Source organism: Mustela nivalis (assembly GCF_964662115.1).
Source record: "Mustela nivalis genome assembly, chromosome: 1".
NCBI classification, from domain to species: domain Eukaryota; kingdom Metazoa; phylum Chordata; class Mammalia; order Carnivora; family Mustelidae; genus Mustela; species Mustela nivalis.
The window spans coordinates 55441746-55468972 of record NC_139020.1 but is presented as its reverse complement, the minus strand read 5'-3'; the positions used below and the strand labels follow the sequence as shown (position 1 = coordinate 55468972).

At 39.5% G+C, this 27227-nt stretch overlaps 1 protein-coding gene across 1 annotated transcript in view; it reads left to right on the top strand.

The window, feature by feature from the left end:
• Nucleotides 1-27227, top strand: part of MORC1 (MORC family CW-type zinc finger 1) — a gene marked incomplete at both ends in the record, with an annotated part of 186278 nt that overhangs the window by 100837 nt on the left and 58214 nt on the right. Inside the window, 3 exons of the mRNA XM_082711563.1 lie at nt 8275-8403; nt 11294-11399; nt 16128-16266. Coding sequence (XP_082567689.1) covers nt 8275-8403; nt 11294-11399; nt 16128-16266 — 374 coding nt within the window. The remainder of the gene's footprint in view (nt 1-8274; nt 8404-11293; nt 11400-16127; nt 16267-27227) is intronic.

The window sequence follows — 27227 nt, the reverse complement described above, 5'->3', positions numbered from 1 at the left end:
CTGTCTGATATTTTTCACTTAGCTTACTATCATCTAGGTCCATCTAGGCTGTCACAAATGACAGAATTTTATACTTTTTTATGGTTTAGTAGTTCATTGTATATGTATATTATATCTTTATCCATTTGTCTGCTGATGGACACTTAGGGCATTTCCAAATCCTGCTACAGTAAATAATGCTGTAATGAACATAGGGATGCATGTATCTTTTCGAATTAGTGTAAATACCCAGAAGTCTTATTGCTAGATCATATGGTAGTTCTATTATTAGTTTTTTGATAAAACTTCATACTTTTCCCATAGTGTATGCATCATTTTGCATTCCCAGTCACTGCACAAGGGCTCCCTTTTCTCCATATCCTCACCAACACTTGTCATTTCTTGTCTTTTTATTACTGGCCTTTCTGACAGTTATGAGATGGTATCTTATTGTGACTTTGATTTATATTTCCTTAATTGTTAGCGATGTTGAGCATCTTTTCTTTGTCTGTTGGCTGTATCTGTTTTTTTGGAGAAATGTGTATTTAAGTCATCTACCCATTTTTTAATTGGATTGGTTTTTTCTTTTGATATTGAACTGAGTGAGTTCTTTATAGATTTTTGTTTTGTTTAATTTAAATTCTAGTTAGTTAATATATAGTGTAATATTGACTTCAGGAGTAAAATTTAGTTATTCATCACTTATATATAACACCTGGTGCTCATCACAAGTGACCTCCTTAGTCCCCGTCATCCATTTAGCCCATCTGCCGCCCACTTCCTCTAGAGCAACCCTGTTTGTTCTCTATAGTTAAGTCTCCTTTGGTTTGCTTCCCTCTCTTTTTTTTTTCCTCTTCCCTTGTGTTCATCTGTTTTATTTCTTAAATTCCATGTATGAGTGAAGTCATATGGTATTTGTCTTTTTCTGACTGACTTAGTTCACTTAGCTTAATACACTTTAGCTCCATGCATGTTGTTGCAAATGACAAGATTTCATTCTAATTTATGGCTGAGTAATATTCTATTGTATATAAATATCACATCTTCTTTATCCATCAGTCAGTGGACATCTGGGCTCTTTCCATAGTTTGGCTATGGTTGATAATGATGCTTTAAATATCAGGATGCAGGTGCCCCTTTGAATCAGTATTTTTATATCCTTTGGGGAAATACCTAGTAGTATAATTGCTAGGTTGTAGGGTAGCTCTATTTTTAACTTTTTGAGAAACTTCCATACTGTTTTCCAGAGTGGCTGTACAAGTTTGCATTCCCACCAACTGTGTAAGAGAGTTCCCCTTTCTTTGCATCTTCACCAACATCTCTTGTTTCCTGTGTTGTTAATTTTAGTCATTCTGACAGGTATGAGATGATCTCTCATTGTGGTTGTGATTTGTATTTCCCTAATCATGAGTGATGTTGAACATCTTTTCATGTGTCTGTTGGCCATCTGGATGTCTTCTTTAGAAAAATGTCTGTTCATGTCTTCTGCCCATTTCTTGATTAGATTATTTGGTTTTTGGGTATTGAGTCTTATAAGTTCTTTATAGATTCTGGATGTTAACTCTTTATCTGAGAAGTCATTTGCAAATATCTTCTCCCATTCTGTAAGCTTTCTTATAGTTTTACTGATTGTTTCCTTCACTATGCATAAGTTTTTATCTTCAAGTCCCAGTAAGTTCACATTTGTTTTTGTTTTTCTTGCCTCTGGTAATATAGCTAGTAAGAAGTTGCTATGGACAATGTCAAAGAACTTGCTGCCTGTGTCTCCTCTAAGATTTTGATGGTTTCCTGTCTCATATTTAGGCCTTTCAACCATTTTGAATTTGTTTTTGTGTATGGTGTAAGAAAGTGGTCCAGTTTCATTCTTCTGCATGTTGCTGTCCAGTTTTCCCAACACTCATTTGTTGAAGACACTGTCTCTTTTATGGATATTCTTTCCTGCTTTGTTGAAGATTAGTTGATCATATAGTATGCATCCATTTCTGGGTTTTCTGCTTTGTTCCATTGATCTGTGTGTCTTTTTTTGTGTCAGTACTACACTGTCTTATGACTACAGCTTTGTAATGTAGCTTGAAGTCTGGAATTGTGATGCCTCCAGCTTTGTTTTATTTTCAAGATTACTTTGGCTTTTTGAGGTCTTTTGTGGAATATTTTTTTATATTAACCCCTTATTAACTATTTGTCATTTGCGGATATTTTCTACCATTCAGTATGTTGCCTTTTCATTTTGTTAACGGTTTTCTTTGCTGTGCAAAGTTGTTTAGTTAGATGTAGTCTCTTTTGTTAAGTTTTTGCTTTTGTTGCCCTTTGCCAGAGGAGACCTCCTCCCCCCCCCAAAAAATACTGCTCAGACTGATGTCCAAGAGCTACCTCTAATGTTTTCTTCCGGGAGTTTTATTTGTTTTGGTTTTACATTTAAGTCTATAATTCATTTTGAGTTATTTTTTGTATATGGTGTAAATTTCATTGTTTTGCATATAGTTGTCCTCATATGTCCTTTCTATATCTGTTGGGATGATCATGTGTTTTTAATCTTTCCTTCCATTAATGTGGCACATTGCATTTATTGATTTGTATATTGATTGAACCATCCTTTCATCTGGGTATAAATCCAACTTTATCATGGCATATGATCCTTTTTTTGTACTGTTGAATATCATTTGTGTGTATTATTTTGAGGAGTTTTCCATCTGTATGCATTGGTGATAGTAGCCTGTGCTTTTCTTTTGTTGTAGTGTCTTCATCTGGTTTTGGAATTAGAATAATGCTGGCTTCCTAAAATGAGTTTGGAAATGTGCCTTCCTCTTCCATTTTTTGGAAGAGTTTGAGAAAGATAGGCATTAATTGTTATTTAAATTTTTGATAGAATTCACTAGTGAAGCCATCTGGTCCTGAGCTTTTCTTTGTTGGGAAACTTCTGATGCTTGATTATATCCTCTTATGAGTTACAGGTTTTTCAGATTTTCTATTTCTTCATAATTCAGTGTTAGACATCTGTATGTTTCTAGGAAATTACCCATTTCTTCTAGATTATGCAATTTGTTGGGATATCATTGTTCACAGTAGTCTCTTATCTCTCCTATTTCTGGGGTGTCAATTGTAATGTATCCTCTTTGGTTTCTGATTTTGAGTCTTCACTCTCTAGTTTAATTAAGGGTTTGTCAATTCTGTTTATGTTTTCAAAAAGCAGTTTTTAGTATCATTGATCTTTTCTATTTTTCTATTCTTTCATTTATTTCTGATGATATTTGCTATTTCCTTCCTTCTAACTTTGGGCTTCATTTGTTCTTTTTCTAGCTCTTTGAGGTAGAAAGTTAGATTGTTTATTTGAGATCTGTCTTGTTTCTTAATGTCAGTATTAATCACTATGAACTTTCCTCCTAGAACTGCTTTTATTGCATCTGTTAAGTTTTGATATGCGGTTTCTATTTTCATTTATCTCAACATATTTTTAAATTTATCTTTTGAGTTCCTCTTTGACCGATTAGTTATTTAAGAGTATATTGTTTAATTTTTGCCTGTTTTGAATTTTTCATCTTTTCTCCTATTATTAATTTCTAGTTTATACTATTATAGCCTGAAAAGATATTTGATAATGATTTTAGTATTTGGAAATTTGTCAAGACTTGTTTGTGGTATAACATGATCTGTCCTGAAGAAAGTATGGACTCTGAAAAACAATCCGAGGGGTTTGAAGTGGTGGTGGTTGGGGGGAGGTTGGGGTACAAGGTGGTGGGTATTATAGAGGGCACGGATTGCATGGAGCACTGGGTGTGGTGAAAAAAATAATGAATACTGTTATGCTGAAAATAAATAAAAAATAAATTAAAAAAAAAAAAGAATGTTCCATGAGAAGAATCTTCCATGTTTTGAGAAGAATGTGTATGCTGCTGCTTTGGAGTGAAATTTTGTGTGTCTCTTAGGTCCATTTGCTCTAAAGTATGATTCATGAATAGTATTTCCTCACAATTTTCTCTGTGATTAATCTATCCATTGTTGAAAGTGGGTTAATGAAGTGTCCTACTATTATTGTACTCATTTATTCTGCCCTCAGGTTTGTTAAGATTTGTTTAATATATTTAGGTACTCTGATTTTGGGTATATATACATATCTATAATTATTATTTCCTGTTGATGAATTGACTCCTTTACCATTATAAAATGACTTCCTTTATCTCTTGTTGTGCTTTTTGGGTTAGAGTGCTTTTTGACTGATATCAGTATAGCTATTTTTACTCTCTTTCAGTTTCTATTTACATAGGATATCTTTTTCATTCCTTCAGTTTGAGCTTATGTATAGCCTTAAAGCTGAAATAAGTTTCTTATAATCAGCATATAGTTAGGTCTTGTTTTTTTAATCCACTCAGGCACTTTATGTTTTTGATTAGAGAATTTAATCCATTTACATTTAACATAATTATTGATAGATAAGGACTTATTATTGCTATCTTAATGTCTTAATTACTGTTTTTTTAGGTCCTTTGTTACTTCCTATCTTGCTGTCTTCTTTGCTGTATAATTTTCTATAGTGTAATGCTGTGAATCCTGTCTCTTTATATTTTGTTTTGCTTTGTCATTTGTTTTGTTTTACTTTGTTTATCCTAGGTTTTGCTTTGTGGTTACTATGAAGCTTGCATAAAGCATGTTTTAGTTATAATAGTCTATTTTAAGTTTATGAGAGGTTAACTTTAATCTCATACAAAATTGAGATTTTGTTGTTACATTGTTACTCTTTCCCCACAAACATTCTTTGTTTTTATTTCACAGTTCACATGTTTTAATATTATATATCCACTAAGAAATTATTATAGCTATACTTATTTTTAATATTTTTGTCTTAACCTTTGTACTACAGGTAAATGAGTTATACACCACTGTTTTAGTATTACACCATTCTGAATCTGATGATATACTTACTGTTACCAGTGAATCTTACACTTTTATGTTTTCAAGTTACTAATTAGTATTCTTTCATTTCAGCTTAAAGAATTCCCTGTAGCTTTTCTTGAAAGATAGTGGTAATGAAAAACCTTGGTTTTTGCTTGGGGAATTCTCTGTGTCTTCTTAACTTCTGAAGGACATATTTGCAGGCCAAACTATTCTGGGTTGGCAGGTAGTGGTGCTCTCAGGTTTTTTTTTTTTTTAAAACACTTTGATTATATCATTCCATACTCTTTTGATTTGCAAGGTTTCTGCTGAAAAACCACTGATAACCTGATGGAGTTTCCCTTGTATGGAAGGACTTTGTTCAGTTTATCTGTATACATGTCTGCAGACTGAGTAACACATAAAAAAAATAGAACTGGCATGATATGTTTGCTCCCGCTGCTATCCCTCTGGCTTACTTATCCACTTACTGAAGCATCTGCCTGGTCTTCAGGGTCCAGTTCTTGGAAATTTGTTTTAATAACATGTTGTAAGTTGTGCATGTTGGAGTTGTTTCTATCTGGAGAAACAAAGTTGAATTTCTCTTGACAGTTAGAAAAAGCTGTTTCTGACCCCCACAGTGAACAACTCTGGTTGTTTTTTTTGTCCTGATACTTGCTTTTAATAGTATAATATCTTCTACCAGGCCTGCTCTTGATATTTTGAGCTACAGAATATCCTCTCTTCTGCTTTGATAGTCAGTCATTCTTTAGTATTGTTTAGTCTTACAAGTAAACATTAAACTCTGTGTGTCAGCCTCTGTCTGGAAACAAGATTCTAACATAGCCACTCTCTTCAAGGCTTTCGCTATCTAGAGGGAAAAGGAGGCATATAGTAAGCTAAAATGTAATGTGTGAGAGTTAAAGTGTGGTTTGATCACAGAGCAGGGATCATCCCACCCGTGAGAGTTATGTATCTGTGTTTCTAACATCCTAGTAATTTAACCACCCTTAAGGTATTATGTTGGGGTTCACAGTTGATACTTGTGTTAGAAGTTAGGTGGGTTGTGCTAACTGTGTTTAGTTAATGTTTCATGGAGAGACATGATTTCACCTTCATTTTAACCCACACAGCACATTAATAAGGTAGTTTGTCAAGATTAACAGCAACATTTTTTGAGGGCTTGTTAGGTGCAGGATGCTGAGCTCTGTATTGAGGGCATGCAAAGTTATAAAGCACAGTTCCTCCTTTGAAAAGGTACAGTATCCTTGGGGAAGCAATATTTAAAGAAAGGATAAATATAATACAGCAGCAACTTAAATTTCTACAGAGTGCTATAGTTTTTAATATACCTTCATATTTATTCTTTATGATAACCCTATAAGGCAAGTTACTGTAAAAACTTTATAAAAAAATTCAGTAGCTTCCCATTGTTATACAACTAACATGTGGCAGAGACAACAGTCCAAGCCACCTGACTCTAATCTGTAGCACCTTTTACTTTGATGTAGTAAGAATGGAATAGTTCATGTGGAAATCAGAGGATGAGGTTTCACAAGCCCTGTCCAGAAACCAAAGAATATTTCAGGCTCTGGTGTGCAATGAAGAAGTAAGAATCTGGGCTGGGCCAAGACTAATGGCTGAGCAAGTAGCTGAAATCCAGGAGTTTAAGTTGAGAGAATCCCAAGAAGCAGAGTCCAAAGGGAAATTTGTTGGGAGAGCTGCTAGGGGTTTTGTGAAGAGACAGGGTAGGAGAGCTGGAAATTTGTGGGGGCAACTTTCAACCTGGACTGATTTCATACTTCCTTTTGAAGACAGAGTTCCTTCCTTCCTGGGCTTAATGTCACAAAGCATTCTGAACCTAAATTTTAACAGGAATAGTAAGGTATGAGGATGTTTATTTGTAGTTTGCATGGATTATACAGTCATATGTTAAGGTTGATGTAAGGCTGGTCCTACTGCATATACTTCATTTCCAAGGTATATGTGTTAGATTCTCACTGTTTGACTGCACATAGGTGAAATGTTTTATATCTGCCACTTTTCAAGTACTCAGCAGCCACATGTGGTGGTTACCATATTGGACAGAATGGTAAACTTGGATTCTTTTTTTTTTAATGTTTTTAAAGTAATGTAAATTACTTTACATTACGTGCTTTACTTTACGTGCACATGTAAAAATATTCTAAGTGTTCAAAAGGTAAAAAAATGAAAAGTGAAAATGTCTTACCCCCCACCTTCTTCTCGGTTTCTTTCTCTTTCTCCAGTGACATCCACTATTAAAACTTTCTGCTATTTCCTTTTAGGAATAGGAAGGCATATCCATCAAAATTGTATATGTATAAGCTTTTTATAAATTAAAAATTGACTATACTAGGTTTTCTGTTTCATATCTTTAAAAAAAAAGTTATTAACACTCTATCCAAGAGGTCTTGACACAACTATGTATTTAGCTCTAACTACCTATTTTAAAGGTTGCCTAGTATCCCTTGTTCAGAAATAAAATGATCAGTTTCCTATTTTAGGTTTTTTTTAAAGATTTTATTTATTTATTTGACAGAGAGAGATTACAAGTAGGCAGAGAGGCAAGCAGAGAGAGAGAGAGGAGGAGGAAGCAGGCTCCCTGCTGAGCAGAGAGCCCAATGCGGGACTTGATCCCAGGACCCTGAGATCATGACCTGAGCCGAAGACAGCGGCTCAACCCAGTGAGCCACCCAGGCGCCCCCTATTTTAGGTTTTTATGTTGTTTCCTTTTTCTTTCTTTTGTTATTCGAACAGTATTGTGATATATATAGTCTTTGTTTAGTATGTTTGTAGGGAAGAGTCTTAGCAGCGCTATTGCTGGATCAAAGGATAAGATCACAACCTCTTAAGAAGGGCTCCTAGTGGTCCTCCATGACAAGTGCTATTTCTAAGCAAGGAGGCAGTATAGAATCTGGGGCAAGGGTTGGGTATAAAACACTAGATGGAAGGGGACCAGAGATAAAATAATGGTGAAGAAACTGGCTGTAAGACAAGATGATAAATATATGTATCAATAGTCTGAAGGGTGGCCTTTAAGTTTAATCAGTACAATCGCTTCTTGGGAATATTTAAGAAAAAGTTTCACCTGTATATATAGTTTATTGCAATATGTATATATTTTTATAACTGCTATTGTGTTTAATTTTGTTATACAAATATTACAATCATAATATATTTATTATATATAGTTTGGAAAATGCAAATATAAAGCAGAAGACAAATTTCATCCATATTCAGAGAAAACTAATATTATTTTTATTTCTTATTTTTGAATATGTAGTAGTTTTTACATAGTTGAGATCATATTGTATGTACATGTGCTTATATTAAAATTTTGCTTATATTCTAATCTTGTTGATTTAATTTTCTTTCATTATTTTTTGCCTGCTTTTTCTTTTTTTTAAGGTAATAGAAATCTGACATTGTTTTGGAATGAATTTGGATACCAGAATGACAAGGACAAGGAGAAATCTTTAGATTCTGTTCAGTATCAAAGACGACAAGCCATGGCCATCCCATTCATCATTCAGTGTGGTGAGTCTGGAATTCCATACCAATCAGCAAACATTTAGTGTGGTCCCAATAGCAAGTCATTGTGCTAAAAAATGGGTTGTGAGAGGGACGTGGATGGGACAGAGTCTCGCTTTCAAGAAGATTAAGGTCCTAGGAAAGGTTCGGAAACACGTGAAACTAATTGTAATCGAGATGAAAATAAGGTAAATGAGGTCAAAGAAGTGTAAAGTTACTTGCGGTTTCAAAAAAAGGGAGGTGGTGGAAGTTGAGGTCAAGCCTCATGACAGAGGTATCTTCTTCGATGTGGCTGCTTCTCTCCCTTTAGTTGTGGAGTTTGTCCCAGTCTTCAGGTCTATGTCTGGGATATTTAGGATGATGTGACAGTTATCTAGCAGTCTTTGTGGGAGAAGGGGAGCCTGTGCTCCTTCGCCTATGCTGTCATCTTCCTCTGTGTCTCTCAAAGATAGAACTTTGAGAGGTGGAATAGTGGGGAGTATGTGCTAATGTCAAGCGTACACTTCAGCTAAAATTTTTGTGATAGAATAATAGAAACAGTTATTTTTTAATTTTTAATACCTAGCACTGTGTTAAATATATAGTGCTTAGTAATTGACTCCTGAATGAATGATGAATGAGTAATAAAAGATAAGAGTGTTCAGGTGGAGTAAACCTATTAGAGGTCCTCGAATGCCAGAGTAAGGACTTTTTTACTTTGATAAGTAATGATGAGGCTTTGGGGGTTTTTCGGTAGGAGAACAACATTACTGAAGCATTCAGCACTTAGGTTCATGTGCCTCTCATCCATCTTCTAGCCAATATATAAAGGGTTAGAGAATTAAAGGCGCTCTTTACTACCTGCAAGGAATCTGCCATCCAGTGGGGAAGGCAGCCAGGCAAACAAAAAAGTGCACAATAGTGTGCAAAATTCTGTAGTTACTTACACTGTGCCCAGGGAACACTTGTCCCATCTTGTCCCTGCAGTGGTCCAAAGAGGACCTGAGTGTCATATGTAACTTGTGGTAAGGTAGCTCTGGCAGCTCAGTCTAGGATGATTTGGAGTAGGCCTACCGCCAAGATTGAGGTCAGACCTGTGAGGAGACCACTGGCATCATCCAGGATCCAGGGGAGAAATTATAAATCTCCAAAGAAAGGCATGGCTGTGCAATTTCAGAGGAACATACATGCCACACACTTAGAAGGAATAATTAAGGAAACTGATGATACAGCAATATGCAACAACCTCTTGGTTGATAACAATGATGGCTAAAAGTTACTGTGTGTTTTTGATGAGTGCAGGGTACTGCCAGAATCCAACTTCCAGTATCCTTGAGCTGTATGAAATTGTGCAAATTCCTTGAATTCCGTAAGCCTCATTTTTCAGATTTACAAAACGGGGTTAGTATTTGTAGGCACATCATACAGCTTTGTGAAAAAAGGAATGAACCCATACGAAGTTTACTAAGTGCTTAGGATGGTGTATTAGGGTTCTCCAGAGAAACAGAAGAAAAAGGACAGATGGATGAATGGTCAGACAGATAGATATTAATTCTGGTGAACTGGGTCACATGATTAAGGAGGCTTAAGACAGGGCGGAAACCTTACTTATAGGACAGTAAGCCTTTTGTTGTGTGTCTATTCAGGCCTTCAGCTGACTAGATGAGGCCCATCCATGTTAGGGAAGATAATCTTTATTCAGTTTATCAGTACAAATGTTCTCATCCAAAACACTCTCACAGACACACTCAGAATAATGTTTGACGAGATATCTGGGTATCCTATGGACCAGTCGAACTGACGCATGAAATTTACTGTCATGAATAATCCCTAGCAATGTTGTCTTTTATCATTATTATGTCATTTAATCCTCAATGATCCTTTTGGGTAAGTGCTAATATTAATCGCTTTTTACAGATGATGATACTAAAGCATAGACAAGTACTTTGTCCAAGATCATAGAGGTGGTAACCGGTAGAGCTATTCTAGTTCTTAGCCACTGTGACTTGAACACTGTGTTCTTTTTTTTTTTTTAATATTTTATTTATTTATTTGAGAGAGAGACAGTGAGAGGGAGCATGAGCGAGGAGAAGGTCAGAGAGAGAAGCAGACTCCCCATGGAGCTGGGAGCCTGATGCGGGACTCGATCCCAGGAATCCAGGATCATGACCTGAGCCGAAGGCAGTCGTCCAACCAACTGAGCCACCCAGGCGTCCCGAACACTGTGTTCTTAACCAATCTGGATACTGCCTCGACCTTAGATGAACAGAGAATATTTACCTAAGATCCATTACCTGTGGATCTTACCACAGGATAATGTGGATAGAATTCAGGATTAGAACTGAGAATAACCTGGAGAGACTGGAGTGCCTTGGTTCTACAGGCAGAGAAGGAGTGACAGGAAGAAACAGACAAAAGTCAGAAACTGTAGGCTGGAGGGTGGGATAAGAGCAGGAGACAGGTGTAGAGTGAGCACCTGTGTAAATGGTTCAGAGAGCTTGATTTTCCTTGTTATGTTCGTCATGTGGTTGAAGATGGAAAGTGGTGGTGGCAGCAGAGGGACTGTAGGTCAGAGAAAATTGAAGAGTCAAGTCCCTATAAGTCTTTCTGTGGTTCAAGAAGAGGTGGGGTCCTATTAGCAACATTCTTCTGGCTGAAAGGAGCAGGAACCAATTGGAAAGAGCTTAAGCAATAACAATGACAATGATAATTGACAACAGTTTATTGGTGGTGTCTTGGGGTAGCTTATAGAATCCCAGGCTAGTTGTGCCATCAGATATAAAGGTATGTGATCATGGATTCACTTGTCTCTGGATTGAAAGATACATCATACTTTTAGTATGTGCGATCTAGTATGTTACTTGCTATGTTCCTTATGACTGCTCTTTCTTGTCTGTGATTTTGTTTCCATTATCAGATCTTTGCCTTAAATGGAGAGTCTTGCCTTCTTCTGTTACTTATCAGGAAAAAGAATTTTTTGACCTCTGGATTTGTGCTAATAATCCTAACCTCTTGGAAAACAGGTAGTTTTTGATAGTTTTCTTAAACTCACTATCCCTTTAATTCCCAAAATGCATATGTGTGAAACTGGAAAATGTCAGCGATAGATACATTTTAGCTTAATAGCAGTCATCCCTGTGAACTCTTTCTAGCTCCTTGCCACCTGTGGAAAGATACTTCGTTAGTGTGCTTTTCTGTCAAGATAAAGGAGACCTGCATATAACTATTTGCAAACTTTGGGATGTGCAGCTCTGTGCTTCCACCGGCAGGGGACAATGACCCACTGTTGGAGTTCTGCCTTCCACGGCCTTACTGTAAAGGAGCCTTATCCAGAGGGTGTCTCCAGGGGCACTAACCTGTTAGACCATGTGCTTTTTCTATTTAAGTCACATATTGATTTCATTGTTTTGTGCTCTTGGAGGAAGAACTTCAGGCTAAAACAGGAAAAAGACCAATTAAGTATTGATGAATGTCACTGTTATTATAGGCCCTTTAGACTTACATTATTTTCCTTGGGGAGGGAATGAATGAGTATCCCCCTTTAATGAAGGCACCCCTAAATCAAATGTTGCTTCTCCATGGAGTTTTTTCTAAGTTCTTTGGCCTGGATAAGTGGATCAATATTGCTAATACAGACATTAGAGTAATAACTCCTGTTTTATTATTTTTATCTAGCCCTAAAAAAAGGGGGAGGGAAATTAAAACACACACACACACACACACACACACACACACACACACACACCAACATTTAGAAACTGCTGCTACTACCCTTGCTACCTGGAGTCCCCAAGTTATTGTATTTAGTGACTAAGGAAAATAGCAGAGGTGGTAAGGGCTCTGAGATTCCTTATGGCCGAGGGCTTTCTAGTCTCAGTTTTTTGGTTTGCAGCAGAATCTGTTTTCCCCAAATAAAATTTGTTCAAACCCCAAATACATAAGATAAATGCAGAACTTTCCTGATTAAATTGGAAGCTGGGAATCTGAGGGCCTGAGACTCCACTTCTCCTTTCTGTTCGGTACTATCTGCAAAAAGCTTAGAGCTCCAGGGAGCCATGATTATAAATTACTGATCTAGCCTCACTCCTTCATTTTAGAGTGAAAATTGAAGCCTGATGGAGGCTAAGAAACCTGTTCATGAGGCTACTGGCCAAGGTCTCTGACTCCTAACTGGGTTCCAGCCCTGGCTTGAAACTTAAGTATCTCCCACATAAGATCCAAGAGTTGGCTCGGTTTCAATATGAAGAAGAGTTACTCATATTGATCTCTTCCTATGAGCTAAGAACTTTTCCTATAGCATTAGGATAGTGTTTAAAGTTCTGACTCTGGTGGAGCCAGACTGCCTGTGTTTGAGTCCTTGGGCTCTATTAGCTGTGAGATTTTGGATAGGTGACATAACCTTTCTTTAACTTGGCTTTCTGTCACTTAGAATGGGGTGTAATCATGGTACCTTTTGCATTCTCTCTGGGTCCAGCTGAGCCCCTTAAAATTTACCAAATTTGCCCCTAAATTTACCAAGCTCCTGGTTACTGGGAGTTTCTAGGTCCCTCTCTACAGATCTAACCTACATCTGTGACTTCTTAGCCCAGTCTTGGGCGTTCCTGGACCCACAGAACTGGTATCTATCCTCTACGGTTTTCCCTACCTCCAGCACACCATTGTCTGTGAATCGGCACATTCTCAACCTTTCCTCTCTGAAAAGTGAGGATGTCATCACAAAGCATTGCAAAATTAGTTTCAAAGCATCAGTTCTGGCTCTTTTATACATCCAAACGGTGCCCCTGGTGACAACAGGCAAGAGAAATTTAGCCACATCAATAGAAAACTGATGGTCCTTCAAAGCTTAAAATGCAGAGTTGTCCTATAATTTAAGTCCCTGATTCTTGAAATATAATGACATGACTTTGACCATGTGTATTTTATTTCCACTTAAAAGATTAGGACCCAAAAATATGCTTAATGTGACAGCAAGCAATTTGGGGGCTGTGTAAAGAAAAGCTCCTGATTATGAGGGCAATTACTTGAGGACATTAACGGCTCTGGTTCAGTACAGTAGGATGGACCCTGTGTACTTTGAGAACATGCCCTGAAATAGCAAAACCTTATGCCATTTGATTTGGGTAGAATCCCATAAAATCGGTGTATGTAAGTGATGAGAAGTACAGTATAGTTATTAGGTAACATTCGGTGAATGGAAGGCCTGAGTAATGGGGTAAAAACATGGCACTGTCTGTATTTACAGAAAGTAGAGTGTTATTGTCAGCAGTTAATTGCCAATGTCAGCAGCGTTAATGCCAATGAAGAGCATTTCAATCAACATGTCTGCATAACCAGAACTTAGCAGGAAATGTAGTAACAGCTTTCTCTTACATAGCAATTACATATGTCATCTCATTTCCTCTTTACCATAACCATATGAACTTGCATCATTTTTCAGAGGAGGAAACCGTGAAGGCAGGAGAGGCCCAGTGACTTGTCCAGGATGCCTCCCTAGAGCTGAGGCTTGAAGCCAAGCCTTTGGATGCAAACCTGTACTCTTGGTGCTTTATCACACCCACTCCCTGAAGGCTTGCTCTCGACGATTTTTTTTTTTTAATTATTGGACTATAGTTGACACACAATGTTACATTATTCTCAGGTGTACAACACAGGATTCAACATCTGTATATGTCACGCTGTGCTCACTGCCAGGGAAGCTCCACCTGTCACCATGCAAATGCTATTACCGTATCACCCACTGTATTCCTAGTGGTGCCTTTTATCCCGTGACCTGCTCACTCCATAGCTGGAAGCCTGTGTCACCGGTCCCCCTTCCCTCCTTTGGCCCACCCTCCAACCTCTTTCCCTCTGGCAACCTCTGTATTTAGAAGGCTGATTCTGCTTTTTATTTGTTTATTCATTTGTTTTGTGTTTTAGATTCCAAAGGCCTCCTTTTACATTTCGGGAAGCCTCATGCCAGTCATATGCTCTGTGGTGACAAAATGGATCATTTTACAAATGGTAGTGTTCCGAGCTGGTCACCCAGGCAGGGTAAAATGAAGCCATTCTTCTTTGGACCACCAGAGCATCTTTTTCTTTTCCACTTTAAACATAGAGGGAGGCTAGACATTTTTTTATCACAGTACCTGAGAAATAGGTACCCATAGACTTCCATTACATTCGTGTTATGCGTTTATATCTGCATTTGGAAATAGGGATCACCAGCAGGGGAAAAGTGATGGTTATCGTTCGCTCGAACCAAAAAAGCCTGAAAACGATGTTTAAAATATCCATGGGTCATACTGCAAGTTAAATCTTTACAGATCATTGAATGGATTGTGTTTGATTAAAATCCTTGAGGTTTCTCTCTTCTGAATTAAAACTTAATGTTTTTAAGTTAATGTTCATTTTCTCAAATGAAATAGAAACCCATATAGGTACCACCCCAGAGTCTTCGAATCAATACTGCAGGTGGCTGTATTTATAGTTGATGTACCCTGATTGGTTTCTCTACCCCCTTTTTTGGGAAAATAACAATAACAGCCAATACCATATGTGGGTGGAATTAAGTGTTTTTTTCAGTCATACTTGAATATGATTGTAGCTCCTCACTCTCCTCTCTTGCTAGGGGGAAGGGAAAAACACCCTGTAGCCTTTAAGAATGGAAATCATGGGTTTGATCTGCTTTGCTTTCCTGTGCTGGTTCAGAAGGGAGAAGACCCTCTTTCTAATCTCAACCTCCTCCTCTCCGTCCTAGCATAACAACACATTTATTTTATATAAACTTTGCCTCCTCCTTTGGGTTCCAGTCAATAATAGAAAAACTCTTGTGTAAAGCAGGCTCTTAGAATCGACCCTGACATTTTGCTCCACTCTAGAACATTCCCAGCCTTACCCTGAATCGAGCCACACCAAGAGGAGCTGAACTTCTTATCCTTAACTGATAATATAATAGCTCAACTTTTTGTTTGTTTGGCTAACTCAGCTCCCCAGAACATAGCCATGGAACCAAAAGTAGGGGGAAAACAGGACCCGCAACCTCTTGAGCCATATGTTTCAAAACTCATTAGTATTTTTGTGTCTATAAGGAGAGAGGCTCTCATTCACAGTCTGCTTACTGTCCATCTACATACAGTTCAGCTTGATTCTATAGTACATGTGTTGAAACAGCACAGCAGTAAGACTGGGAAGCGCAGTGGCTGCTGCAGCAGGGGAGAGAAGGACGTGTGATTGCTGCAGCCCGATCCTGGGGCTACTCCATGAGGAAGGCCTGCCGGGGGCACAGTGACCTGCAGGCCTGTCACTGAGCACGACACCCCATCCCAAGGGTCCCTGCTCTTCACAGTCAGCCTTCACGGTGGATCCAGAAGCAGAATTATTTGGTGTTTTTTAGGAGACATATAGATCCCTACCTGACATTTTTGGGGAACAAAAAATGGCAATAATGAGATAAGCCTCAGTATCTAAAAGCATTTTTGCATTAGGCCTCATTTCATGATCTTTCAGGGTAAATGAAGCAGTTGTAAAAGAATGAATATATTCTCCCATTCTTGGAAGTAGACCACACTCCACATTTTCCCTTAAGCTCTTTTCCATGTAAACTGGCAATTTAATGTCTCGTATTACCTCAAGTCACCGATATACACTGCTCTTCCTTTGTATTCAAATTTTGGATATAAGGCATAAAGAGAATCTGTTTATAGAAGTAAAACATCTTGTATAGACAGTAGTTTTATATTTCCTCCTGACGCTGTCTCCTGTTGATTCTGAAGTTGTCATCAGGCTGAACGCCTTCCTTCCATCCCTCTGGGTACCATGAGCTCCATGTCACCATCGAAAACCGAGAAAGAGAAACACCTTCAAGAGGTGGTCCAAAGGTATCAAAATCGACTGGCAGATGCACAGCCACAGGTGAGCTGTTATTCTTTCCAGAATCCACTAGAAGTCTAGAGCTCTTGGTTTTATGTGTGTGAAGGAACTAATGTGCTTTACCCCTGTAAATTGTGTAGCTTCTTTTTTCCATCCTTTTTTGTCACATTCTTCTAATTTTGACTCTAAGGACTACTCTAGAGACAGGCACAAGTGCCCCAGGGGAAGGAGAGTTAAAAAAAAAAAAAAAAGAAAGAAAAACTACCTGTCATATTCAAGCCCATCTACACAACAGCACGTGAGAGGAACAGAGGGATTTATTTCCAGCCTGCAGAGGCACAGAGAGCTTTGTATAGATGACACGGTCAAGACTGGGACATAAGTCTGTATGCTTCCAAAGGCTAGGCTCTTTTTGTTTCATTGGGCTTCTTCCATGAGGGTGGATTTTTTAAGTGAAGAGCTGTTCTTTTAAAAAATATTAGCCTATGGGCGCCTGAGTGGCTCAGTAGGTTAATCCTCTGCCTTCAGCTCAGGTCATGATCTTGGGGTCCTGGGATCAAGCCCCGCATCAGGCTGTGCTCAGCAGGGAACCTGCTTCCTCCCATCCCACCCCTGCCTCTCTGCCTACTTGTGATCTCCCTCTCTCTATCAAATAAATAAAAAAATAAAATTATTAAAGAAATATTAGTCTATTTATATATAAATTCAGTGTCACTTAGTTAAGAAAATTCAATAAATAAAACGTAGCTATCCCATAAATATAAGTAACATGATTTCAAGGGAAAGAGAAAGTGGTATGGAGAAATATTATTTTAATCTCTTAACTAATGAAGTAATTAGATCTCTGTTTACTTTATAGATTTAATACCCAAATTCAGCATTTTTAAATTGGATAGCCTGTCAGCTTCCTCAAATAGAACTTGAGGAGGTCAGCAGCGTATGTCCAAATGCATTGACTCTTCTGTAAATGTCAGGAAATAAAATACTTGTATAGCAAATTCTCTTATGGAGCAAGAATAGATTCTCTGGCTTACTATCTTATTATTATTAGTTGTATTCCTGTGCTTTTAGAAGATCAACTTTCTTCTCTACCTCATTTCATCTTCTTGCCCCTCCCACTTTGCTAGGGATCTGCCATGCAAGTCAGCCACCACTTGGGGTCACAACCAAGGAAATATGACCCTCCTTTTTAGTCTGGAGTCTCTGGGTCTCTGGGGAAGACACTGAGAGTCACTTTGCAAACACATTCTCAGAAGCATTCCCCATCCCCCCAAATTGGTTAAACTGTCTGTAGTTCTTAGAGCTTCTAGTTGTGGGTTTGATAACAGAGGTCAGAAGTAAGGGTATCTCAACCTGCAGCTTCTTTAATTGACAAGAAGGTAAAGTCCCATCTTTCCAACGGGGAATGTCTTCATTCTTGTTAGCCACTCCCTGTAGATTTGCGAAGGCACACTGCGTCTCCTGAAGTGCCGCTGCCTTTATTGCAGTCTCTGAATGCTTTTTTCTTTCCTGTGGAGGTCAGAGCTGACCCTTGGATGTGCCAATCACAAAGTCTTGAATGGTGCCAATCACAAAGTCTTGATTATCTTTTTGTTTGTTTAGTATTGGATGTTTTATTCCTTACTAAGGTAGAGATTTTGAGGGTAGCACTTGGGGTAACCTATTTGGGCCATTCATTCTGCTTATTCTTTCTTGGTAGTTGAGTTTTTCATAAGAATTTCATAAGGCAGGTTTATAGATTCAGTCTGTTTGATGTGTAAACAAAGAAGGTTAGCAGTCCCTGCCTAGAGACTTGCTCCCATCAGTTCAAAGAACCAAGGAATCCTCCCCCTCCTCCCTTGCCCCCTTTCGTGAAGGTAGGTAATCCCAACATCTTTAACTCCCTTTCAGTAGTGCCCTTAACTGATCCTAATTCTGTGGTCCTCAAGGAAAGCTTTGTTTAGAGTTCACCAGCCATGGCCAGCCAGTTAACTTTTTTTTAAATTTATTTTTATTTATTTTCAGTGTAACAGTATTCATTGTTTTTGCACCACACCCATTGCTCCATGCAATCTGTGCCCTCTCTAATACCCACCACCTGGTTCCCCCAACCTCCTACCCCCTGCCCCTTCAAAACCCTCAGATTGTTTTTCACAGTCTATAGTCTCTCATGGTTCACCTCCCCTTCCAATTTCCCTCAAACTCCCTTCTCCTCTCTATCTCCCCTTGTCCTCCATGCTACTTGTTATGCTCCACAAATAAGTGAAACCATATGATAATTGACTCTCTCTGCTTGATTTATTTCACTCAGCATAATCTCTTCCAGTCCCATCCATGTTGCTACAAAAGTTGGGTATTCATCCTTTCTGATAGAGGCATAATACTCCATAGTCCAACCAGTTAACTTTAAGGAGGTCATTGATTACTTGCTTTTGGCTCTCTCCCCTGCCAGGCATTGTGGGGAAGATGGAGTAACCTTTATACCACGGTGTGAGCTCTTTGAAAGCAGAGATAGTCTTGGTCTTGTTCAGTGTAAATCTCTTACCTAACACAGGCCTGGCAAGCAGTAGGTATTCTGTAGTTGTTGGGCCAATATACAGAACACGCACTCAGATAATAAACAGTCCTTTCCTGGACCAAGCCTAATAGCTATTTGAAAATTAGCCACCACCACCACATGATACTAGTTCAGTATCTGTCTGATCTCAACTGAAACCACTAGAGAAGTTTATGACATGAAGTGAGTGAGGGCAGCTTTATTCAAAAAAGGGTTCACAGAATAAGTGGCACTTAGCTTGTGTCTTGAAGTCTATTTCAGAGAATTAGGGGAAATGACAGAGCAGGCATTCTAGGTGAGAAAATCATTATAAAAGAAGACTGGGAGATCAGCACTGACTTGTTCCTTCAGGATGCCAATCCTTTAAATTATATGCTAAACTTATATATTTTAAAAAATAGACTTAGCATCTGTGTGACATGTCTCTCTTTTAAAGACTGTGTGACTCGTTATAAAATATGGTAATTGTTGAATAGATGACCTCTGGAAGGTGACCTCAATTCCCCTTTCACAAAAATAACCCATGAAAATATTCAAAAACTGTATTTTGGTGATAGCTGCCTGATGTCAGAAACAAGACTCAAAACCATCCAATATTCATTGTGAATTTGCTTTTTTTCCTGACTGCATTTTAAAAGAAGTTCTGTCAGAATACGACACAGGCAGGGCTGGGAAAGGCAGGAAAATAGGGCATTAGTGCCCTTCAGGTACAATGCAGACATGATTCAAGTGTAGAGTAGATACCACTGGAAAATCAGGAGCTTGCTAGCATGTGACTATGATTCACTATGTCTGTGGTGGTGCCCATTCTCCCATATCCGGAAATAATAAGGTGCTTGCCGTGGAATTATAGTCTGCCCCCTCTTGTTCTCTCTCCCTGCCTGCTTACTTACCCATTGACTAGACTGGGAAACAGATATAAAAATGACCAAAGTCTGCAAATCCCATTTCTTACTTTCTCGTATTTCATCTTTCATGGCTGAAAGCATCCTGATCTGGAAAAATGAAAAGTTGACTAGGTTCATTAAAGACCTTTCTGGATCTTAGATTCTGTGGCTCTGGGCTTTGTGTTACGGACAAGCAGGAGTGATCGAATAATGGTAGCAGAGATAGTATTATGGTGGTAATATGTGAAGTTAGCAGCTATAGCCTCTTTTCCACTCCTCACACGCCCACCTGCTGTGTCAAGTGACTGACTCTTAGAAGCAGCGCCCACCTGATTCCCTGGTTAGACAATGCTTGCAGTGAGTCAGGAAGCTGTTCTGGTAAGAGACGTAACCACTGAGATCGGTGGTTAGATAGGGTCCTCTCCTTCCCAGGAGTAAATGAGGTAGCGAGGTCCAAAGCTGTCATTTCCACAGATGGGATTTTATGAAATCGCTGCAACAGAACAGTTACATTAATTATAGCAAAAGAGGAAAGTAAAGTTCAAAGACATTAAATAACTTGAATCGATCACATATTTTTAAATGGTGAAGTTGGAATTTGTTTCCTTTTTGTCTAATTTCAGCAAAGATCTGCTCAGTCTCATAAGGATAAACACACACAGAAAGGACCTAAGAACATTTGCAAAGGTGACAAACCAATACATTGCAAAACCTATTTGCTAAGGAAAATACTGAAGTTCAGTAATCTAACAGGAGAGCTCAAATTCAAGATGTAATTGATAAACTGTGTCGGCAGCCCGACACCCTCTCTATAAATTGTACTTCCAAAACAGTCCATTCCACTCGTTCTCCTTTCCAAAGGGATGAATGAATAACCTGTTCCTCGCTCCACTTTCAAGTTCATGCCTCTGTACCTGCTGTTTTCTATACCGAGTGACAAGTGCCATCTGCTGGCCACACGATGAACATTTTCATTTTCATTGTGTCACTCTCGACTGCTCAGCTACTAAGTGGCATGTTACTTGAATAATTGTTACTCTGTTTTTTTCAGTAAACCTAACAATAATTTTAAAACCATAGAGTCGAGTTACATAATCAGTTTCTCTCATTCCAGTCCTCAAATTTGCTCTTTTCTCAGTTTGAACTTAGCAATTAGATTCTCATCACCTTCTATGGTGTGACGAGGAAGGCAGCATCATAATCGTACACATGGTGTTTGGTTTTAGGTGCATTCATTCAGGGTGTTGTGGTCGCACTTTTTAAATCCACTTAATGCCTTCAGTAGTTACAAAACAGATCATAACCCGATTCCCTGAATAAAGTCTACTCTATTACCCATTTGTCCAGAAGTACTGTTTAAATCCACTTAATGCCTTTAGTCGTTACAAAACAGATCACACCCGATTCCCTGAATAAAGCCTACTCTATTACCCATTTGTCCAGAAGTACTGTTTATGGGTATTCGTTTATATAATTCCTGCTCGGACAGTGTGTCCAGTATCACTTATGTATCCTGTAGGGATTTCTGGGTTCATCTTTTCTGATTAATATTAATTTTTTAAAAGATTTAATTAATTTATTTATTTGATAGAGAGAGACATAGTAAGAGAGAGCGCATAAGCAGGGGGAGTGAGAGAGGGAGAAGCAGGCTCATGCTGAGCAGGGAGCCCGATGCAGGGCTCAGTCCTGGGATCCTGGGATCATAACCTGAGCTGAAGGCAGATGATTAACGACTGAGCCACCCAGGTGCCCCTAATATTAATTTCTTATCCTACAGTCTAGGCTCTCCCTAATCTGCCACTACTTCCTTTCCAACATTACGGTGGACCCTTGAACAACACAGGTCTGAATGGCGCCGGTCGACCTCTGTGGATTTTTTCCCCTGATAAATACAGTACAGTATTATAAATGTATCCTCTCTTCCCTGTGATGTTTTAATAACATTTTCTTTTCTCCAGTTTGCTTTACTGTAAGAATGCAGTATGTAATCAATCCAACATACAAAGTAAGTGTTCATTTGACTGTTATGAGTAAGTCTTCTGGCCGATAATAGGCTATTAATGGTCAGGCTTTGGGAGAGTCAAAAGTGTACACAGATTTTCAGTTCTGCAGGTGTTGAAGCCCCAACCCATATGTTGTTCAAAGGTCATCTGTAGTGTCTTCCTCTCTGCGGGAATCCCCCTGAGCCTCGTTTCCTTAGCCGTGTTCTCCCTCTCCCTGCTGCTCTGAGTGCCTTTGTTCCTTCCGTTGTGTCTTGAGTGCCCTCTGTCTCTTCCACTATTCTTCAAGATCCCAAAATAACGTCATTCCTGTATGAAGTGCTTTTCTCCTTCCCTACCTGTAAAAAAGTCTTCTTTCCAGTTCTCTTTGTTCTGAATGGGTCTTTCTTAAAACGGGTTTTACTCTCTACATGGTATGATAGTTACTTGTGTATCTGTTCTGTCTCCTACTTTAGGCTGTAAACTTTTCGAAAGAAGGGGCCATTTCATTCACCTTTCAGTTCCCCCAGACACTTAGGCTGAACCTTTCACGTAATAAGCATTTATCAAACTGTGAATGCTGGATTGAAGGCATAATTTGATTTATGCAGAACTCCTCATGAAACAGGTCCCCAAACAAATATTTTTCATTTGACTGAATAGGTCGACTCTATAAAGGTTAGACTTACCACTTTCTGCATATATTATTGGAGACCAAGGTGTTCTGACACTGGGTCAGAATAAGGCGTGGCACTGGGATGTGATTATAGAGGCCGTATTTGGATTTCATTCGCTACGTTCAGGGTCTTTGCATCAAGTGCAGAGCTGGTATAAAATGTCATGCCTCGTGAAAGGGATTCCAGCAATAGCATTCTGTTCTTTTGCAGTGCTCACATGGACACAAAAAAAATGAGATCGTGTCATCTGACAATTCCCACATTGGTTGTTTTAGCAGTAAATGCAGAGCAAAGGAGGCTTCCTGAACTTTTCGCTGTGTTTTTCAGATTGAAATGGCATCTCTGAATACAACTGTGTAATGAAGACTATGAATGCATTTTTCCATTTAGAATTTAATCTTTTAAATGTGTCATTATTGTGTAGGATGCTGAGACTTCAAATCTGTATAACTGCAGAGACAGATGCCTTAGAAAATATATTTATTCATCAAGAGTACTTTTCAGCCTTCTTACATAAACCTCGAAAATTTATGATACCTAAAGACCCTTGTCTAACAAGAAGCTATTATCTTCACTGTAGTTGAAATATTTTACCTTATTACTCTAGCTACAAAGATCCCATTTCTCTGTGATGATGTGTTGTTTTTCCAAAAGGGCTAACGCATAATGTACTCGCAGTCACGGGCCCTGCATTCACAGCACAGCAAATGAGACGTGAAGCGAATGGCTCGTGTGGCACAAGTTTATAAGTTCCTTGAAGCTGGATACTGGGTGTTCTTTTTCTCCGGTCTCTCTCATCTTCACACCTGGCTCGGTGTCCGGCACAGTAGAGGTGTCCCAGAACAAGCTCACTTTCCTGACTGAATTGCTTGTCTGAATTATTTTCTGACTCAGCCTCTCCTGAGGAGCTGGTGTCCCTCTCCCTGATGGAACTGCACTGTCGGGGCTCCCTGCACAAACCACAGGCCCAGTGCGAGCAGTTAGAGACTCATCAGAACAGCCCAGAACAGAAGCCTGCAGGGAGCAGTGTGGTGTGCGGGGCCCAGGACAGTCCCTGCTCCTGGCTTCATAAGTCACCCTCTTCTGCCCTAGAGCTTGGGACCGAGAAATTCCATCCACTTCTGTCTGTTGCTAGGTTTCCCAAGCAGGTTTCAGGGCAGCTGCTGGGGGCCACTAGGAATGGGGGTCCAGAAGGAACTCGTCTTTCCTCCAGGAAGGACGGAAGCAGCTTTGACAGGGGCAGGTTAGCCTTGCCATATTACACCCCTCCCTCTGTGTGGCAGTCGGTCACTCCTCTTCACATCCACAGAGATGAAGAGAGAAGTTCAGGTGTGTGGTCGGAAACGACTTTCACCGGAGGGGTACTATTTTGGGTCTCAATGCAAGTACACCCAGTCCATCTCTGCCATGTAAAAATTCCTTGGGTGCCTGAACTGCATGTACAACCAGTTCTCAATTAGTGTGCATGCTCTTTAGGGATGAACAGAGGCTGCCTGATACCCTGGAAGACCGCAGGCCTGTTTCCTGACCTCCCAGAGTAAGGTACAGACATTTGGCTTCCTTCCAAAGTGGGCTGCTCTCTGGTCCCTTCTGAAGGAACGCTGTGTCTCTGAGCCTGTGTCCCTGAGCACCTGCACTCCTGAGTCTGCCCCTTGAAGCTTGCATTTCCATTTCGTGTTAGACCGCATCTCCTCTCTCCTCAGGACCCAGTTTCACATTTTCAGTTCTGTCTAAGGAACTGTACTTCCTGATTGTTCTGATTTTAAAGTCAAACCCCCTATCTTGTTCATCTTGATTTAAGATCCTTAAGCCTTTGCCCTCTGATTGTCTTCTTGCTTTGAGTCTGGTTCCTTCCTCTGCCCTTAATCCTATAGGCTGGAGTGACCTTCAAACATAATCTCTGTTTTCTACCTTGTCCTTGACCAGCTAGTGCTTTAACCCTGCTCCTTCAGTCACTCTTGCTCGCCCAGACCCCGCCTAACACGGCCAGTCTCTTGGCACACCTGGGGGCTCTCATCCAGACACAGAGAATTAACTGTTATTTGCCCATGACCTTTCTTTCTAATGGTCTAGAGTCAGCCTTCCTCTATTCAGAGAATTCTAAAGGAGGTCTTCTTGCCAAGACCATTAGTAATAATTCCTGGTATTTGAAAATAAGCCTTACTTAAAATGTTTCTTAACAAGGGCAGATCTGGTTGTTTTGGACCTTGAAGTTTGTACAGTTTTGCCCTCCTCCACCAAGAAAAAAAAGAAACTGCAAAATTTATAAGTATGAAGTTAGGGTCAGAGCCTTGGAGGGAGCCTGTGTTGGGGAGGGGTCTTGAAGCCAAGGCTTCATTTGCTCCATGGTTTATCTGCCACTTGTTTCTGCATATACAGGGCCATTTGTTCTCCACAGGATTTTTTGTATTAAGATAATTGCTTTTTTATATATATGTATTTCCAATTCCCTTCTCCTCTCCAGTCTCTTCCCAGAAATTTCCATAACTATGTACGTTTTGGTGAATTCAAAAACTACCCTGAGTGATTAACTGTATGTAGTCTGTAGATGAGGATGTTATTAATTTTGAGCCGAAGGCAGATGCTTAATGACTGAGCCACCCAGGCGCCCCTCAAATTTTAAAAATTAATTAATTAAAAAAAATTTATTCATAAGAGAGAGAGAGGGAGAGGGAGAAGCAGATTCCCTGAGGAGCAGGGAGCGTGACACAGGGCTCGATTCCAGGACCCTGGAATCACGACCTGAGCCAAAGGCAGACACTTAACCCACTGAGCCATCTAGGTGCCCCTCACATCTTTATTTAAATTCTAGTTGGTTGACGTACAGTGCAAGGTTGGTTTCAGGAGTAGATTTCAGTGGTTCACATCACTTACACACAACACCGAGTGCTCATCATCACAAGTGCCCTCCTTGATCCCTGTCATCCATCCGGCCCATCTCCCACCCACCTCCCTCCACCAACCCTCAGTTTGTTCTTTATAGTTAAGACTCTCTTATGGTGTGTTTCCCTCTCACAGGTGAGGAGTTAAAGGAGAAGGATGAAGGGAAGGACTAAATGACAATAGTGCATAGAACATACCACTGTTAGAGCTGCCTTAAATGTACTGACTCACTTAAACTCTATGACAGTCCTGTGATGTTTATAATTCCTCGTTCATAGAGGAGGAAACTGAGGCACAGAGAAGTAACTTGCCAAGAGTGGAGTTAAGAAACTGGAGAACACAGTCCTCTGACACAGTCAGGATCCAGACCCCTCACTCTGATATTAAGCCATGTCTCTCTCTTGGCTTAAGATACCTAAGCAGGAGAGGACTATAGATAGACCTAAAGTAGGAGACTGATTTCTTAATTCAAAGCTGTTTGAAGTACTCTGATATCTTACTTTCAGTTTAGATTGATAGCTCTTTGGTATGGCAGAAATTGAGAAATTAATAGCTAGCAGCAATCATCATTTTTCTTTTTGAGGTGCCCCGTCTCTATTTAGGCAGATATGGAGGGCAGCGAGCTCATTGGAAGGCGGTATGGAGGGAATATGCTTTGGGGCTCCTAGAGATGCTGGAGGCAGCTGATATGTGGTGGGCAGCACTGGCTGGTGTCAGGATCCTGGGCTGCAGGTCCCAGCTCTTGTTTCTGGGCAGCAGACCTCAGGCCTGCTCGATCCTAGCATCCCCTAGCCTAAGAAAAAGAAGGGGATTAGAGATGTGTGGGTGGCTCAGTCAGCTGAGTATACAACTCTCCATTTTTTTTTTAAAGATTTTATTTATTTATTTATTTGACAGGCAGAGATCACAAGTAGGCAGAGAGGCAGGCAGAGAGAGGGGAGAAAGCAGGCTCCCTACTGAGCAGGAAGCCAGACCTGGGGCTCGATCCCAGGATGCTGGGATCATGACCTGAGCTGAAAGCAGCGGCCTTAACCCACTGAGCCACCCAGGTGCCCTTACAACTCTCCATTTCAGCTCAGATTATGATCTCAGGCTTGAGATGGAACCCCCCAGGCTGAGCGTGAAGCCTGCTTGGGATTCTCTCTCTCCCTCTGCCCCCCGACCCCGCACTCGCTCTCTCACTCTCCGACTCTCTCTCAAGTAAATAAATAATAAAAAGAAGGGGATTAAACTAGTTGTTTATGAAGATCCATTGAAATTTTAGAGCCTGTGAATATTGCCCATATTTGTTACAAGCTGTTAAGTTTTAAATATCTATATTTGTTCATTTTATTCTGAATATAAACATGAGGTTTCTGGAGCAAAGGAAATTATTATTTAATTATAGCAAATAATTGTGCTGATTCACATTTGTCCTAATTTGTATCCCTGAAGCAATGGATGAGATGAGTCAGATCAGATGTTGTCCTATATATACCAAACTTTGTACTACTGGTAAAGAACTCTGAGAAAAGGAAAAGAAAAGAATCTGGATGTTTATATGGGAGAAGGACAGCCACCTTGCTATTTCCCTCCATACACACATCCCTTTACTCTTTTGGGAGGTATCCTGGATTCTTATTCTTATCCTTTGGAGTATAAATAAATCTTTCTTGGGGAAGATAAGACTAGCTTCTCCAGCTTTATAACTGGCAATGTCTGCATGGTCGCAAATTCTATTCTCCCCTTAAAATGTAAACACATACCTCCAAGGAGGTAAGTCTCTCTGGAGGTAATGTCTTCAGGTGCTCTCTCACTAATAATTAAGTCATAAATTAATTTCCAAGGTTGGTTCTCCTATTCCAGGTCTCAAGTTGTACTAAAATTTGCTCCACTGTGAAGTATGTAAACCTTGTGATTCACAGACCTGTACCCTTGGGGCTAACAATACATTATATGTTAATAAAAATTTTTTAAAAATGCTCTGAAAGCCCTAATGCTATAGATACATAGAAGTATTTTATCTCTATTATCACAAAGCAGAGATACATTTAGAGGGGAG